Source organism: Carcharodon carcharias, chromosome 2, assembly GCF_017639515.1.
Source record: "Carcharodon carcharias isolate sCarCar2 chromosome 2, sCarCar2.pri, whole genome shotgun sequence".
In the NCBI taxonomy this organism is placed as follows: domain Eukaryota; kingdom Metazoa; phylum Chordata; class Chondrichthyes; order Lamniformes; family Lamnidae; genus Carcharodon; species Carcharodon carcharias.
This window is the reverse complement of record NC_054468.1, coordinates 116,557,838-116,575,815: the sequence shown is the minus strand read 5'-3', so window position 1 is coordinate 116,575,815 and position 17,978 is coordinate 116,557,838. Positions and strand designations below refer to the sequence as shown.

The 17,978-nt window shown below is 45.4% G+C and overlaps 1 protein-coding gene across 2 annotated transcripts in view; it reads right to left on the bottom strand.

Annotated features, from left to right (window-relative positions):
• btbd3b (BTB (POZ) domain containing 3b) overlaps positions 1–17,978 on the bottom strand; it is a 60,216-nt gene that overhangs the window by 10,071 nt on the left and 32,167 nt on the right. Inside the window, exons 2-3 of one of the 2 annotated variants that reach the window (XM_041175747.1) lie at positions 10,253–10,472; positions 6,912–7,002 (exon numbers count right to left, since the gene is read on the bottom strand). In XM_041175747.1, the coding sequence (XP_041031681.1) occupies positions 6,912–7,002; positions 10,253–10,392 (231 nt within the window). In that variant the 5' untranslated portion in view covers positions 10,393–10,472. Of the gene's footprint in view, positions 1–6,911; positions 7,003–10,252; positions 10,531–17,978 lie in introns of those variants that run through there. The other variant, XM_041175739.1, reaches the window with a different exon arrangement.

The following is a 17,978-nucleotide window of genomic DNA, read 5'->3' as shown; positions in this document are numbered from 1 at the left end:
AGAATTATGCTGACAACCAATTTAAGATCATCAGTTGGGTTCACAGTGTGGTGCATTTGTGTGTACTGGAAGCTATATATATTATTACACAGGGCCCTGTTCTTTGCAGACAGAAAGGACATGTGCACACATTGTGCCTGTGTCAGCTAAACAAAATAAGTGACAGCCATTCACTGGTTCATTCCCCAGGGCAATGTCTTGACCAGTCAAGCTGCTTGTTTTAAATTTCAAACAATGCTTGGCAGTTAACTGTCAGTCACCATCCACTGGTGCATTCCTCATGGAAACGCCCCTAGCAATCAAAGTCCACTTGCCAACCAATCAGCACTCTCTTCTCATACAATATAAATTGTTGTTTCCCCAACATTGATATTGTGAATTGTCCTGATAAGTGAAAGACGAAAAGTTTTGACAGAGAATGTCTTTTTTCAGCAACGCTCAAGTTCTGTCCTACCCAACGACTAAATTTCATTATCACACAAGTAATCACTAACTTGGAAAAGACACTGCTCATATACCCCAACAAATAGGAACAATTCTTCCAGTGCCCCAAGTTTGAGAAGAAAAGTTGTTGTAAGTGGAATTGAAGTTCTCCAAGGTATGAAGGCAGACCAGTCTGCAGCATTGTTCCTGAAAGTGTGCTAAAATTCAACTCTGAATATTGACCCTACGCAGCAGACCTTGTTGATGATGACCCAGATCCTGGAGTATAAGGAATTCCATTCATACTGCAGTTGCTATGGAGGTGTGAAACCGATGGCATATTTATGAGAGGTACATCAGTGCATGGGGTTAGCACATAAATGCTATTAAAATGATTGAACAGATAATCTTCCCTCCACCATCCCAAGCAAATGAAAGGAAAAATCCCTTTTTGCTGTAATTAAAACATTTGTGTCAAAATCAAGCCACTTAAATGGGAAGGAGAGAATGTTGACATTTCTGTTAACAAGCTGAGTTTCCCAATTGAAGTAAATTGACCCATTTATTTCTTAGCTGTTACCTTTAATTAGGAGACACATTGTGGTGTGAGGCAACATCAAATGCTTGAGTGGCAAAAGTGTGTTTGTGGGATATTGACCTCGTATCGGACTGAACGAATGTCAGAGACAAAGATTTTAGTCTTCATTTCAACGTTAGCGGGTAAGATGGAGAATAGAGCATCAGTGCAGTTATTGTAGCAAAGGTCAGCACCAACCATTCCCAGGCCAGATTTAAAATAAATGCTGACCTTTACACCAAATGTAAGGGGAGGCAGTGCATAGTGGTATTGTCACTGGGCTAGTAAAGAGATCTAGGGCAATGCTCTGGGGACCCAGGCTCAAATCCCACCACGGCAGATGGTGAAATATGAATTCAATAAAAAATAATCTAGAATTAAAAGACTAATAATGACCATAAAACCCATCTGGTTCATTAATACCCTTTAGGGAAGGGAATCGGCCATCCTTAACTGGTCTGGCCTATGTATGACTCCAGGCCCACAGCAATATGGTTGACTTTTAAATGCCCTCTGAAATGGTCTAACAAGAAACTCAGTTCTCAAGGGCAATTAGGGATGGGCAATAAATCACATCCCATGAACGAATAAAAAAAATTCAGAGATAAAAACAAAAACAGAATTACTTGGAAAAACTCAGCAGGTCTGACAGCATAGTCGGAGAAGAAAAAAATTGACATTTCGAGTCCTCATGACCCTTCAACAGAACTGAGTGAATCCAAGGAGAGGGGTGAAATATAAGCTTTAAGGTTTAAGGGGGAGGGTGGGAGTGAAGAGGTGGGGGGTGGAGGGGGGTGGGGAGTGCGGTTGTTGGGACAAGCAAGCAGTGATAGGAGGAGATAACCAAAAGATGTCACAGACAAAAGAACAAAGAGGTGTTGAAGGTGGTGATATTATCTAAAAGAATGTGCTAATTAAGATTGGAGAGCAGGACGAGCAAGGTAGCTCTAGTGGGGCTGGGGTGAAATAAACCATGGGTGGAATACATTTAAAAATAATTGAAGTAGGTGGGAAAAGAAAAATCTATATAAATTATTGGAAAAAAACAAAAGGGAGGGGAAAGAAATGGAAAGGGGGTGAGGATGGAAGAGGGAGTTCAAGATCTATTGTTGAACTCAATATTCAGTCCGGAAGGCTGTAAAGTGCCTAGTCGGAAGATGAGGTGCTGTTCCTCCAGTTTGCGTTGAGCTTCACTGGAACAATGCAGCAAGCCAAGGACAGACATGTGGGCAAGAGAGCAGGGTGGAGTGTTAAAATGGCAAGCGACAGGGAGGTTTGGGTCATTCTTGCGGACAGACCGCAGGTGTTCTGCAAAGCGGACACCCTGTCTGCGTTTGGTTTCTCCAATGTAGAGGAGACCGCATTGGGAGCAACGAATGCAGTAGACTAAGTTGGGGGAAATGCAAGTGAAATGCTGCTTCACTTGAAAGGAGTGTTTGGGCCCTTGGACGGTGAGCAGAGAGGAAGTGAAGGGGCAGGTGTGGCATATTTTGCATTTGCATGGGGAGGTGCCGTTGGAGGGGGTTGAGGTGTAGGGGGTGATGGAGGTGTGGACCAGGGTGTCCCGGAGGGAACGATCCTTACAGAATGCCGCCAGGGGGGTGAAGGGTTTGGTGGTGGCATCATGCTGGAGTTGGCAGAAATGGCGGAGGATGATCCTTTAAATGCAGAGGCTGGTGGGGTGATAAGTGAGGACAAGGGGGACCCGATCATGTTTCTGGGAGGGAGGAGAAAGTGTGAGGGCGGATGCCTGGGAGATGGGCTGGACACGGTTGAGGGCCCGGTCAACGACCATGGGTGGAAAACCTCGGTTAAGGAAGAAGGAGGACATGTCAGAGGAACTGTTTTTGAAGGCAGCGTCATCAGAACAGATGCGACGGAGGCGAAGGAACTGAGAGAATGGGATGGAGTCCTTCCAGGAAGCGGGTGTGAGGGGCTGTAGTCGAGATAGCTTTGGGAGTTGGTAGGCTTGTAATGGATATTGGTGGATAGTCTATCACCAGAAATTGAGACAGAGAGGTCAAGGAAGGGACGGGAAGTATCAGAGATGGACCATGTGAAAATGATGGAGGGGTGGAGATTGGAAGCAAACTTAATACATTTTTCCAGGTCCCGATGAGAGCATGAAGCAGCACCGAAGTAATCATTGATGTACCAGAGAAAGAGTTGTGGGAGGGGGCCGGAGTAGGACTGGAACAAGGAATGTTCCACATACCCCATAAAGAGACAGGCATAGCTGGGGCCCATGCGGGTACCCTTGCCACACCTTTTATTTGGAGGAAGTGAGAGGAGTTGAAGGAGAAATTGTTCAGTGTGAGAACAAGTTCAGCCAGACGGAGGAGAGTAGTGGTGGATGGGGATTGTTCGGGCCTCTGTTCGAGGAAGAAGTTGAGAGCCTTCAGACCATCCTGGTGGAGGATGGAGGTGTAGAGGGATTGGACGTCCATGTTGAAGAGGCTGAGGCCAGGGAACTGGAAATTGTTGATGTGACGTAAGGTGTCAGAGGGATTACGGATGTAGGTGGGAAGGGACTGGACAAGGGGAGAGAGAAGGGAGTCAAGATAGCGAGAAATGAGTTCCATGGGGCAGGAACAAGCTGACACAATCGGTCTGCCGGGACAGTCCTGTTTGTAGATTTTGGGTAGGAGGTAGAAGCAGACCGTCTGAGGTTGGGCGACTATCAGGCTTGAGCGTCAACTTGCAGACACTTCCTCCGCCCGCTCCCTTGGCCATGACCCCACCACTGAACATCAAGCCATTGTTTCCAGGACTGTCACTGACCTCATCTCCTCTTGAGATCTTCCCTCCACAGCTTCCAAGTCTCCCGACCTCGGACAGCCCGCTTCTACCTCCTCCCCAAAATCCACAAACAGGACTGTCCCAGTAGACCGATTGTGACAGCCTGTTCTTGCCCCACGGAACTCATTTCTCACTATCTAGACTCCCTTCTCTCTCCCGTTGTCCAGTCCCTTCCCACCTACATCCATGATCCCTCTGACACCTTATGTCACATCAACAATTTCCAGTTCCCTGGCCCCAACTGCCTCCTCTTCACCATGGACGTCCAATCCCTCTACACCTCCATCCCCCATCAGGATGGTCTGAGGGCTCTCAGCTTCTTCCTCGAACAGAGGCCCGAACAATCCCCATCCACCACTACTCTCCTCCGTCTGGCTGAAATTGTTCTCACACTGAACAATTTCTCCTTTAACTCCTCTCAATTCTTCCAAATAAAAGGTGTGGCTATGGGTACCTGCATGGACCCCAGCTATGCCTGTCTCTTTATGAGGTATGTGGAACATTCCTTGTTCTAGTTCTACTCCAGCCCCCTCCCACAACTCTTTCTCCGGTACATCAATGATTACTTCGGTGCTGCTTCATGCTCTCATCGGGACTTGGAAAAATGTATGAATTTTGCTTCCAATCTACACCCCTCCATCATTTTCACATGGTCCATCTCTGACACTTCCCTTCCCTTCCTTGACCTCTCTGTCTCAATTTCTGGTGATAGACTATCCACCAATATTCATTACAAGCCTACTGACTCCCACAGCTACCTCGACTACAGCTCCTCACACCCCGCTTCCTGTAAGGACTCCATCCCATTCTCTCAGTTCCTTCGCCTCCGTCGCATCTGTTCTGATGATGCTACCTTCAAAAACAGTTCCTCTGACATGTCCTCCTTCTTCCTTAACCGAGGTTTTCCACCCACGGTAGTTGACAGGGCCCTCAACCGTGTCCGGCCCATCTCCCGTGCATCCGCCCTCACGCCTTCTCCTCCCTCCCAGAAACATGATAGGGTCCCCCTTGTCCTTACTTATCACCCCACCAGCCTCCGCATTCAAAGGATCATCCTCCGCCATTTCCGCCAACTCCAGCATGATGCCACCATCAAACACATCTTCCCTTCACCCCCCCAAGACGGCATTCCATAAGGATCATTCCCTCCGTGACATCCTGGTCCACTCTTCCATCACCCCCTACTCTTCAACCCCCACCTACGGCATCTCCACATGCAAACGTAAAATATGCAACACCTGCCCCTTCACTTCATCTCTCCTCACTGTCCAAGGGCCCAAACACTCCTTTCAAGTGAAGCAGCATTTCACTTGCATTTCCCCCAACTTAGTCTACTGCATTCGTTGCTCCCAATGCGGTCTCCTCTATATTGGAGAGACCAAACGCAGACTGGGTGTCCGCTTTGCAGAACACCTTCGGTCTGTCCACAAGAATGACCCAGACCTCCCTGTCGCTTACCATTTTAACACTCCACCCTGCTCTCTTGCCCACATGTCTGTCCTTGGCTTGCTGCATTGTTCCAGTGAAGCTCAACGCAAGCTGGAGGAACAGCACCTCATCTTCCGACTAGGCACTTTACAGCCTTCCGGACTGAATATTGAGTTCAACACTTTAGATCTTGAACTCCCTCCTCCATCCCCACCCCCTTTCCGTTTCTTCCCCCTCCCTTTTGTTTTTTCCAATAATTTATATAGATTTTTCTTTTCCCACCTATTTCCATTATTTTTAAATGTATTCCACCCATGGTTTATTTCACCCCAGCCCCAATAGAGCTACCTTGCTTGTCTTTCTCTCCAATCTTAATTAGCACATTCTTTTAGATAATATCACCACCTTCAACACCTCTTCGTTCTTTTGTCTGTGACATCTTTTGGTTATCTCCTCCTATCACTGCTTGCTTGTCCCTACAATCCCACCCCCCCCACTTCTTCCCCCTCCCTCCCCCTTAAACCTGCTTATTTTTCACCCCTTTCCTATTTCTACTTAGTTCTGCTGAAGGGTTATGAGGACTCAAAATGTCAACTTTGTTCTTCTCCACCGATGCTGCCAGACCTGCTGAGTTTTTCCAGGTATTCCTGTTTTTGTTTTAAAAAAAAATTCACCCAGATCACTCCATGATTTCCAAACATTGGAGTTTTAATGTTGAATACCATCAGGTCACCTTAAGGACACCATTTGGGAAAAATTTTAAGCATTTCCACTCAGAAAACCAGGTTTATCTGCTGAAAGAGAAATTGCCGTACCACTAATTCTCGTTTGGTTTCAATATACTAATCCATCATTCTTTGACATAACCCATTTACAATGCAAAGTTTTATAGGAAGATGGAAACGATAGGAGGACATTTAGCTCATTGAGCCTGTTCTGTCGTCCAATGAAATCATGGCTGATTTGTGGCCTAACTAATTTACCTGCCTTTGCCCCATATCCCATAATAATTTTAAATCTGACTGACTAAAGGTAACAAGTGATCTGGCATCGTTAGCTGTTTGTGGAAGATAGTTCCATGTTCTACCAACCCTAGTGTGTAGAAGTGTTTCTTAATTTCACTCCTGAAAGGTCTGGATCTAACTTGTAGACTCTGCTCCCTCATCTGAATTACTCAACTAGAGGAACTAGTTTTTGTCTGTCTACCCCATCTGTTCCCTTAATATCTTAAATATCAAATCAGCCCTTAACCTTCTAAATTCCAGAGAATACACTCCTAGTTTATGTACTGGCTCTTCGTATTTAACCCTCAGTGTCTGGGTATCATACTGGCAAATCTACCCTGCACTCATTCCACGGCTGATGTATCTTTCCTAAGATGTGATGCCCAGAACTGCCCACAGTACTTCAGGTGTGGTCTAACCAGGGCTTTGTACAGATGAAGTATGACTTCTCCCCCTTTGTATTCTAGATATCTGGATAGAAAGGCTAACATTCCACTAGCCTTTTGGACTGGCTGTAAAATGAAAGCAATGATTTTTTAAAAAAGCACTTCTATAGTGCAACAGATAACTGACTGATGGTTGGTCAAAGCAAGAAATTGATTTTTTGAGAGTGTTGGTTATTGATGCACTCTGGGCGTTTGGTGAATAATCATTTCGCTTCCAAAACAATTGTCGCTTACCTTGTGTCCAGGCAACCGCTGGGTCCCTCCTTGTGGTCCCACCACAAAGTGAACATCTGCCATTAAATCGTTGTTAAACATCACAGCATTTCTAAGGGAGAAGAAACATCGCACGTGCATTCGGTCAGAAAAAGTTACAAGTGATGTTAATCAATTTAGTCGTTTGGTAGTACAGAACTTGAGGCTTGCTGAAAAGAAGAGACTTTTTTTGTCAAAGCTTTTTGTCTTGCACTCATCAGGATAATTCGCAAGAAAATACCAATGTCAGGGGAAACAACAATTTATACTGTATGAGACGAGAGTGCTGATTAGTTGGCATGTGGACCCTGATTGGTAGAGGCTTGCCATGGAGAATGGCATAATGGATGGTAACTGACAGTTAACTGCCAGGCATTGTTTGAAATTTAAACCAGGCAGCTTGACTCTGATTGGTCAAGGAATTACCTTGAGGAATGAGTCAGCAAATGGCTGTCACTTATTTTGTTTAGCTGAAATAGACACAATGTGTATACATGTTTTTTCAGTCTGCAAAGAACAGGGACCATGTATTAATTATATGTAGCTGCCAGTACACGCTAATGTGCCTCACTGTGAGCCCAACTGACAATCTTAAATTGGCTGTCAGCATAATTCTTAGCACACTGAGGATTATTTAGCAAATGTTGTCCAATCGCGGAATCACATCTAATGTTGGACACTGTGTTTTGAATTTTGCCAGCAGGGGCTGGTTGGGTATGGTCTGTACCTTGCCCGTTGTGAACAGCAGAAGGGACATGCTATTTGATATGATCTGCCAGTATTCTGGACAAACAGCCTACATAGCTAGCATCACACTGGCAGAATTACATTGACTACCAATTTAAGATCGTCAGTGGGGCTCGCAGTGTGACGTTTTGCATGTACTGGAAGTTACACATATCAATACAGGGGCCCTGTTCTTTGCAGACAGAAGGAACATGTACATATATTGCACCTGTTTCAGCTAAACAAAATAAGTGACAGCTATTCGCTGGTTCATTCCCTAGGGCAATGTCTTGAACAATCAGAGTCAAGCTGTCTGGTTTAAATTTCAAACAAAGCTTGACAGTTAACTGTCAGTCACCATCCACTGGTGCATTCTCCATAGTAACGCCTCTACCAATCAGAGTCCATTTACCAACGAATCAGCACTCTCTTCTCATACAGTATAAGTTGTTGCTTCCCCTGACATTGTCCTGATGAATGCAAGGTGAAAAATGTCGACAAAAAAAGTCTATTTTTTTCAGCAGTACCGATGTTCATATAGAAAAGCTACAGCACAGAAGGAGACCATTCAGCCCATCAGCTGTCAAGTGAGCGATCCAGCCTAATCTCAGTTCTTGAAGCGCTGTGACCAACAGGGCTGCGGACCAAATATGTATCCGAGTGCTTTGAAATGTGATGAGGGTTTGTGCCTCTACCGCCCTTTCAAACAGTGAGTTCCAGACTTCAGCCACTCTTTGGGGGAAAATTTTCTCCTCAACCCCCCTCTAATCCTGCTCTTAATTACTTTAAATCTCTACCTCTGTGTTATTGACCTCTCTGCTAAAGGAAACCGTTCCTTCCTACTCACTCTATCCAGGCCCCTCATAATTTTTTCCACCTTAGCGAAATCGCCTCTCAGCCCCCTCGGTTCCAAAGAAAATAACTCCAGCCTGTCCAATCCTTCCTCGTTGTTAAAATTCTCCATTCACAGTGAACGTACAGCCCACGACACCATGCAGCCTTATTCAATCTAAAATGCCTGATGAAGCCTTTTCCCTACCTTGAAGCCGCCCTTCACTCACAACCACAAGTGTTCCCAATCGCCTCTCCAGGAGGTTGTTTCATAGGAACCCCCTCCTGCTGACTTTAAAAATGAGGCTTTGTTTTTTTTTAACTCAAATCATAGAAGCTTACAGCACAGAGGGAGGCCATTTGACCCACTGTGCCTGTGCTGGCCCTTTGGAAATACAGTAGTGTTTAGTCCCAGGTCCCTGCTTTTTGCCCTTGACCCTGTAAATTCCTCATCCTCAAGAACCTGTCCAAACGCTTCTAAAATTACTAGTGGAGCCAGCTCCTATCACCTTTTTGGGTACAGTGTCTCAGACCCTTCGACAACACTGAATGTAAAAGGTCTGCTCGTCCTCCTCCTACTGGAATGCACTGCCTAAGAGCGTGGTGGAGGCAAGATCAATAGAGTGGTTAGGATCTGGAATGCACTACCTGAGAGTGTGGTGGAGGCAGCTTCAACTGAAGCATTCAAAAGGGAATTAGATTGTTATCTGAAGTGGAAGAATGTGCAGGGTTATGAGGGGAAGGTGGGGGAGTGGCACGAGATGAGTTGCTCATTTGGAGAGCCGGTGCAGACATGATGGGCTGAATGGCCTCGTTCTTGCTCCATAACAATTATCTGATTCTTTAAATCTTTTACTAATGATTTTAAATATATGACTTCTGATTATTGACCCACTTGTCAGGGAGGGACAAGCGTTTTAATATCTATTCTATCAAAACCCCTTAGGCTTTCCCCCAACTGCACTCCCTCTCCCCAATCTTGTGGTTTTACAGTTTTACTGAGGTGATTTTAATTTAAGAGCAGGGCACATTTATTGTTGACACTGAATTAAAGCAATTTTTTGGTGATTCATCCCTGCACATTGTACACAATCTCTGACTTCAGCTGCTTTATCTAATGCTATTGAGGAAATAGCCCACACTGACAAAAGCAACAGCTAGACATCCACTTTTAATAATTTGCTGTTAAATAACAGCTCCCTCTCAGGGCGCCCATGCCAACTGCTGTTAATTATTCCATTATCACCCCTACCACCTCTCACAAAACCCTCAACCCCCGCTTGCCCCCTCCCCCAACCAGAGAGGGGGGGGGGGGGGGGTGCTCCAAGTAAGTCACACAACAACAACAACAAAAATACAAATAAACACCCATTCCAGGCTGAACACTTCTCAAGTGAAAGCGACCACAACATACTCTGCTGCCAGGTTTCTCTGTGTCAATTGCTTGGGTTTCAGGCATCCGTGTGACATAAAGCTGCCACAGTTATATATACAGATATAAATAGAGAGAGACAGCAGTGGAAGCCTTACAGATAAAGGCAGCCCATGCACTAAGAGTTGACTGTTAAAAGTTTACCCATTGCCCCCGATTTAAAATAATCCACAAATCTCACGAAATAACAGCCGTTGTGAAAACGACAAAAGTTGGATTAGTTAGAAACGAGGTTCCAGATGTTGGGGGTTTATTAAGGTAGCAGGCAGGTCAAGAGGCTTTTATTTATTTATTATTTTTTTTTGGGGGGGGGGTTATGTTTCTCCCTTCTTACCTCTCTCTGATGGTGGGGTACAGTCCCTGCCAGTTGGTAGACTGGATGGTGTTGTTGTTGTGGAGATTCTGCTGGTAGCTGTGCGCACTGGTGCTGGGGGGGCCAGGCGCTTTCTTGCTGCTGTAGATCTCAGCGGCCATCCTCTTCTTCAAGGTGAGGATGTCGCAGCAGACGGGCAGCCGGCTGCCTTTGGGTGCCTTCTTGGATTTCTTCACCGCCTCTGGAAGCATGAGGAAGAAAGTCAGACACTTCATATTCCTGCTCTTGGCATCAACCATGGGTGCATCTGTTCGGCAGCCTCGCAGGCTTAAGGTAAGGGGTGGGTGATGGGGGCGGTGGGGTGGGGGGTGGGGGGGCTGGTGGCGGAGGGGAGGGTGGAGGTAGAAGCGGGACGGGCTGGAGCAGTGTGCAATTAGAGGGTTAAATTTTATTGGGGTTAAAATTCTCCCCCGAAGATGTAAAACCTTTCAACCACCCTCCCCACCCACCCACCCTCTTCTTTTCAAGTGCGATACGAAGTCAGCAATCGCGGTTTTAGCTTTAACTGCAACATCCTCGTCCAGTGGGTCTAGTTAACAATTATTGGGAACTGATTTCTGTCGCAGGTCGGATGGAAAATAAGCAAATTCCCTCTGTCTGTCCCTCTGTTGCATGCACTGGGTCGAGTTTTCTGCTGTCAGTGTAGCAGCTCCTGTTCCCAAAGCGGTTGTCAGATGATGGAAGTTGCTGTTTCTCTTTCTCTCTCTCTCTCCCTCCCTTCTCTCTATTTTATGAAGAAATAAACAGCCACCGAGGTTGTCCTCCTGCAGACGGAGAGTGGCTGTCAGCCAACAACTAGGGAGCCCCGACTGCGACCGGGCAGAGAAAAAAAACTATACTGACACCTACTGAAAATATTCAGAGTCAGTGAATGGCTCCAGCACTTAAAGGCACATCTCCAGCTAGCTGTGAATCACCAACACTGCTCTACCTCCAAACCTTCCTCTCCCCTCCCTCACTCGGTGCTTGGCTGAGGTTTCCATCCCTAGTCTTGCCACCACCACCGCCCCCCCACCCCAGGGAATTTCACAGAATGTGCACAATGAGTGCAGTGGATGGTGACATTAATTCTTTATTTTTATAAAAAAGTTCAACAGATTTTCCTTAACTGAATCCTCAGTGGGCAACGGGGGTTAAGGTTGGTGGACGATTCTTCCCCAGTCCTGCCTGGATAGAGTGGACGTGGGGAAGATGTTTCCATTAGTAGGAGAGACTCGGACCCGAGGGCACAGCCTCAGAGTAAAGGGAAGCCCTTTTAGAACAGAGATGAGGAGAAACTTCTTTAGCCAGAGAGTGGTAAATCTTTGGAATTCATTGCCACAGAAGGCTGTGGAGGCCAGGTCATTGAGTGTATTTAAGACCAAAATAGATGGGTTCTTGATTGGTAAGGGGATCAAAGGTTACGGGGAGAAGGTGGGAGAATGGGGTTGAGAAACTTATCAGCCATGATTGAATGGTGGAGCAGACTCGATGGGCCGAATGGCCTAATTTCTGCTCCTATGTCTTATGGTCTTATGGTCTTAACCAGTATCCCTAACATGGAACCTGGGACAATCCCGCACTGTGCCAAGTCTGATTGGAAAAGCACATCTTAATGGATGCACTCATTATGGACAAGAACCTTTGACGATCAGTTGAGGCCTGTGTCTGTGGGCACATGGATTCCTGCCCATGGCGGAGATGAGTGCATGCGTGTGTGTAATCGTTCCCCCCCCCCGCCTCCCCAACTCAATCATCCTAGCGGACATGAGAATATAAGAAATAAGAGCTGGATTTGGCCCTTCATGTCTGCTCCTCTGTTGAACGAACATCCAATTTAGCTTGCACACGTTTCCAAATAATTAGCTTCTCACTTTCAAGGATGGATATTTAAAGGAAACTAGAATATTGCCATTTTCAGGCAGAATAACTGAAGGCATTTTGCAGCAACAGCAGAAATTCAACATCAACAAAAAAAATCATTTCAGTCCATTTCAAATCAACCCCCACATCTCCAGTGGGAATTTCGAAGACCCACCTGTAGTTTATGGATTCAACCTTTTGTTCGGTTGGTAGCCCCTCAATCTCACCTCAGGCTCAGGAACTATACAGCGCAGACAGGTGAGGTACTTGATGCACCAGGAATGATTAAAAAACATTGCGATTTTAAACACTGTTGATCAAATTAACTAGAAATTAAAATAGAAGGGAATGGGTAAAAATCAGTGAAGCCTTTTTGTGACCTTTTAAAGGGGAAATGGTGTTGTCGTGGTAACGTTGCTGCACAAGTAATCCAGAGGCCCAGGCTAATACTCTGGAGACGTGGGTTCAAATCCCATCACGGCAGCTGGTGGAATTTAGATTCAATAATAAAATCCGGAATCGAAAGCTAGTCTCAGTGATGGTGACCATGAAACTTTCATCGATTGTTGTAAAAACCCATCCGGTTCACTAACGCCCTTCATGGAAGGAATTCTGTCGTCCTTACCTAGTCTGGCCTAAATGTGGCTCCAGACCCACAGCAATGTGGTTGACTCTTAACTGCCCTCAGAAATGGCCTAGCAAGCCATTCAGTTCAAGGGCAATTAGGGATGGGCAACAAAAATGTTGGCCTTGCCAGTAATGCCCACATCCCATGAAAGAATAAAGATCAAAAATGACCTACAACCTACTTAAAAAAAACTTTAAAAAAACTTTGCCTCTTCATGATAATTTTCTAAAGGCTCCTTTGTGGAGCATTCATTGAAGGAAATAGAAAGATGAGTATACTCAATCACTGTAATGGTTAGCCCATTCTCTTTTCAGCTCGTATTAATAAAACTTGTGTTTTCAATTATCCAACAAAAGTAATTATCAGAGTGTAGATTTAAGAAGTGTTGATGTGTGGGATCACTTTGTCTGCTTCAAATGATGATTATGCTTGCATACCCTAAGTGCATTGCATACCATAAGTTTCAGCCAATTTCCTGTGAAATAACACTGCTTGTGGTTCACTTGCTGTGCACGGGTGCACCCGAGACTTATGAAATTTATGAAAAGACAGAAAGTGCTGGAGGAACCCAGCAGGTCAGGTAGTCACTGTGGAGTGAGAAACAGTGTTAATGTTTCAACAGAAATGTCATCGACCTGAAACACTAACTCTATTTCTCTCGCCACAGATGCTGCCTGATCTGCTGAGTATTTCCAACATCTGCTGTACTTTGCTTTTGTGTCTTGAGACCTAGTCATGTTAATACATCTGTAAACCATCACTGCTCAAAAAGATGAATCAAAGTGCCTATAAATCCACAAGATAATGCAATAAACAAAATGAAGAAATCTTCTTCTTCAGAACACAAGGGAGGTAGAAATGTGAAGGGCTTTGAGCTGTTGAAGGTGGGGAGGGGCGGTCAAACAAAAAGGAAGGTCTAGGATGGGAAGAAGGCGGTAAAGATTAAATAGCAAAGATGTCATGAAACAAAAGGCAAAGGGAGTGGTAATGATTGTCATAAAGAAACAAAACATTGGTCCAGAGTAGGTGTTAATGGCAGAATAATGAACAGCTCTGTCCAAAAGTAAAAACATGAAAACAAGATACAGCCTGATACTTGGCAAAAAAAAGATGAAATGGAGGACAGAGTTCATGGTCTGAAGTTGCTGAAATCAATGTTAAGTCCAGAAGGCTGTAAAGTGCCTAATCAAAAGATGAAATGCTGTTAATCACGCTTCATTTGAACAGTGCAGCAGGCAGAGGACAGAAATATGAGCATGAGAGTAAGGTGGTGAATTAAAATGGCAAGCAACTGGAAGGCTGGGGGCACGCTTGTGGACTGATTGGAGGTGTTTTGCAAAGCGGTCACCCAGCCACATTCAGTCTCCCCAGTGTAGAGGAGACTGCGTTGTGCACAGTGAATACAGTAGGTTAAATTGAAAGAATTGCAAGTGAGTCACTGCTTTATTTGAAAGGCGTGTCTAGGACCATGGGACAGTGAGGAGGAAGGAGGTAAAGGGGCAGGTGTTACACCTCCTGCGATTGCATGGGAAGGTGCCGTGGGAACTGGATGAGGTCTTGGGGGTGATAGAGCAGTGGACTGGAATGTTGTGGAGAGAACGGTCCATTTGGAATGCTGACAGGGGAGGGGAAGATGTGTTTGATGGTGGCATCGTGCTGGTGGTGGGGGAAATGGTGGAGGATGTTACTTTGGATGCGGAAGCTGGTGGGGTGGAAAGTGAGGACAAAAGGAACCCTGTCACGGTTCTGGGATGGAGGGGAAGAAGCGAGAGCAGAAGTGCGGGAAATGGATAAGATGCCTTTGAGGGCTCTGTTAACCATAGTGGCGGGGAATCCCTGGTTGAGGAAAAAGGAAGACAAGTGGGCTGCACCATTGTTGAAGGTATCATCAGAACAGGTGTGACAGAGATGGAGAAACTGGGAGAATAGGATGGATTCCTTATGGGAAGCAGGATAAGGAAGTGTATGCAAGGTAGCTGTGGGAGTCAGTGGGCTTATAACGAATATTAGTAGACAGCCTCACCCCAGAAATGGAGACAGCTAAGTTGAGGAAGGGAAATGTCGGAGATGGATCATGTGAAGGTGAGGGAAGGCTGGAAATTGGAAGCAAAATTGATACATTTTTCTAGTTCTAGGCAAGAGCAGGAAGCGGCACTAATATGGACAATGACATCCCGGAAAAAGAATTGGGGGACATGACCCGTGTAGGACTGAAATTAGAAATATTCCACATACCCCACAAAATGATGGCCCAAGCAGGTACCCATAGCAACATCTTTTACCTCCTTTTCTTCCCTTTCTGAAAGAGCCCTAACAAACAGAATTCTTGGTTAGCATGCTTCCGAGTTGAGCAAATTGCTGAGGGCATGAATGGAGCCATTCCATTAGGGAAGCCCCTAGTGACACTTCCTTAGTACTAACTCCTGCTTACAGCAAACAGCATACAAGATCCAGAAGTGTAGTTCGCCAAGTTTGTTTAAGTCTGAGATCAGTGGAGCATGTAACTAGCATTTTGTACAGCCGCTTGCGCCTTTGAAATATTAAAAGAAGAAATCCTACCCATTACATCAGCAGAATATTGGCGACAGCATAACATTCAAGTTATTGCAGTTATGATTCATGAGTTTCATAATTCATTTCTTGCCTTCTCAAATGAAACACATGTGCCCAGATGTTCACCACCCTATAAACTGTCCTTGGTAGAGAAGTCTTTCAGGAGGTAATCCATTGCATTTTACAACAATATGAGCACAAACCATAAAGTCTGCTTATAATGGTGCAGTGGCTCCAGCATTAAAACTCCCAGAATAGATTTTCTTTAACAAGTGATATTTAAAAAAAAACAAGCAATCACAGCAGAAAATGTCACTATCTGTTATAATCCTCGGTTCACCACCTATTTACTGCAGTAAGAATTGCCATGATTTATGTTTACTGTACATTCAAGACATTCAGTAATTTTCAGCTCTAACTGGGTGCTCCAGAGGTTTTCAGTGTCACACAAATTGACTGCCTAATTTTCCCAACAATGCACATTCTGGAGCTTTATTTTTTTTTGAGTCAAGCTCATTCTTATTATCACCATGAGACTTTACAATAGCTTTCTTCATACAAGTCTTTTCTTTGAATATGTTTATTTCTTGCAGCCCAACTTGCAGCAGCAGAGGGAAGAAATGCGACACACAGCAGAAAGTGCCAGGTTGGTGGCCTAAAAAGGAACCAAAACGTATTCAGATATTATTGGTTAATCAGATTCGTATTTGTCACAACATTGTATTGTGTCCACTGCAGCCTGAGGTAATAACCTTCCTGCCACACAATCGGACCCTCTGACAGCAATTAGTGCAGGAGGAGGATTTGGCTTTTACATGCCTGTTCCACCCAGCATAGTTACTGCAGTTGGAATATCATGTGAAAAGGGTTGAATCTACAAGTACAATGATGAGCTGATACAACAGGTATAATCTATAACTGAAACGGATTTTTTTTCAAAGGGAAGGGGGAGTGGAAAGTAGTTTGGGGTTGCTCCAATATTATAGAGTAAGGGAGAGGCAGGGAAGATGCCTCTGTTTGTTAATAATTACCCTATAGCAGTTCATCTACTCCCAATTAGACAGGATGACACAAGAGAGCTCAGATTGAAAGGTAACTGGCAAAACAAGCAATGGAGACGTGAGGAGAATTTTTTTTTATGCAGTGAGTGATTGGGATCTGGAAATCACTGCCTGAGAGTGTGGTGGAGACAGGTTCAATCGAGGCACTCTAAAGGGAAAACAAAAACAGAATTACCTGGAAAAACTCTGGCAGCATCGGCGGAGAAGAAAAGAGTTGACGTTTTGAGTCCTCATGACCCTTCGACAGAACTTGAGTGAATCCAAGAAAGGGGTGAAATATAAGCTGGTTTAAGGTGTGTGGGGGCACCTGGGAGGGGGGGGGGGGTGCGGGTGGGAGGTGGTGGTGGTTTGGGAGGGGGAAGAGAGGTGGAGGGGGGTGGTGTGGTTGTAGGGACAAACAGGCAGTGATAGAAGCAGATCATCAAAAGATGTCACAGACAACAGAACAAAGGAACACATAGGTGTTAGAGTTGGTGATATTATCTGAACGAATGTGCTAATTAAGAATGGATGGTAGGGCACTCAAGGTACAGCTCTAGTGGGGGTGGGGGGAGCATAAAAGATTTAAAAATATTTAAAAATAATGGAAATAGATGGGAAAAGAAAAATCTATATAATTTATTGGAAAAAACAAAAGGAAGGGGTAAGAAACAGAAAGGGGGTGGGGATGGAGGATGGAGACCTAAAGTTGTTGAATTCAATATTCAGTCCGGAAGGCTGTAAAGGGCCTAGTTGGAAGATGAGGTGTTGTTCCTCCAGTTTGCGTTGGGCTTCACTGGAACAATGCAGCAAGCCAAGGACAGACATGTGGGCAAGAGAGCAGGGTGGAGTGTTAAAATGGCAAGCGACAGGGAGGTTTGGGTCATTCTTGCGGACAGACCGCAGATGTTCTGCAAAGCAGTTGCCCAGTTTACGTTTGGTCTCTCCAATGTAGAGGAGACCACATTGGGAGCAACGAATGCAGTAGACTAAGTTGGGGGAAATGCAAATGAAATGCTGCTTCACTTGAAAGGAGTGTTTGGGCCCTTGGACGGTGAGCAGAGAGGAAGTGAAGGGGCAGGTGTTACATCTTTTGCGTGGGCATGGCGTGGTGCCATAGGAGGGGGTTGAGGAGTAGGGGGTGATGGAGGAGTTCAGCATTGGAGAGGGGAAGGTCAGGGGGTATAGTGAATACACGGCTGGGGCTGGGATTGGAAGATAGGCTGTCATATTCTGAGATCCACACTCAGTGCCATGCGCCGCCATATGAACACACTCGACCTCTCCCTCCAGCAGCACCGCCGTACCCTTTTTCAAAGCTGCGCGTGCCCCCAGTTTCATTTTATTCTTCGTCTCATCCGACGCCTCAACAAGAAACTTTTTCTCTTTCTCTCAAGTGCTAAGGAACGCAAGCTCCAACAACTCATCGTCACCAACACCCATCTAGGACCCTCCACCCCTGCCTGTCCCTCCGTCTCCACCCCATCTTCCAATCCCAGCCCCAGCCATGTATTCACTATACCTCCTGACCTTCCCCTCTCCGATGCTGAACGTTCAGTGCTCAGCAAAGGACTTAATTTCATACCCTTACACTCTCACCTCAATGAATTTCGGGCTTGGCATG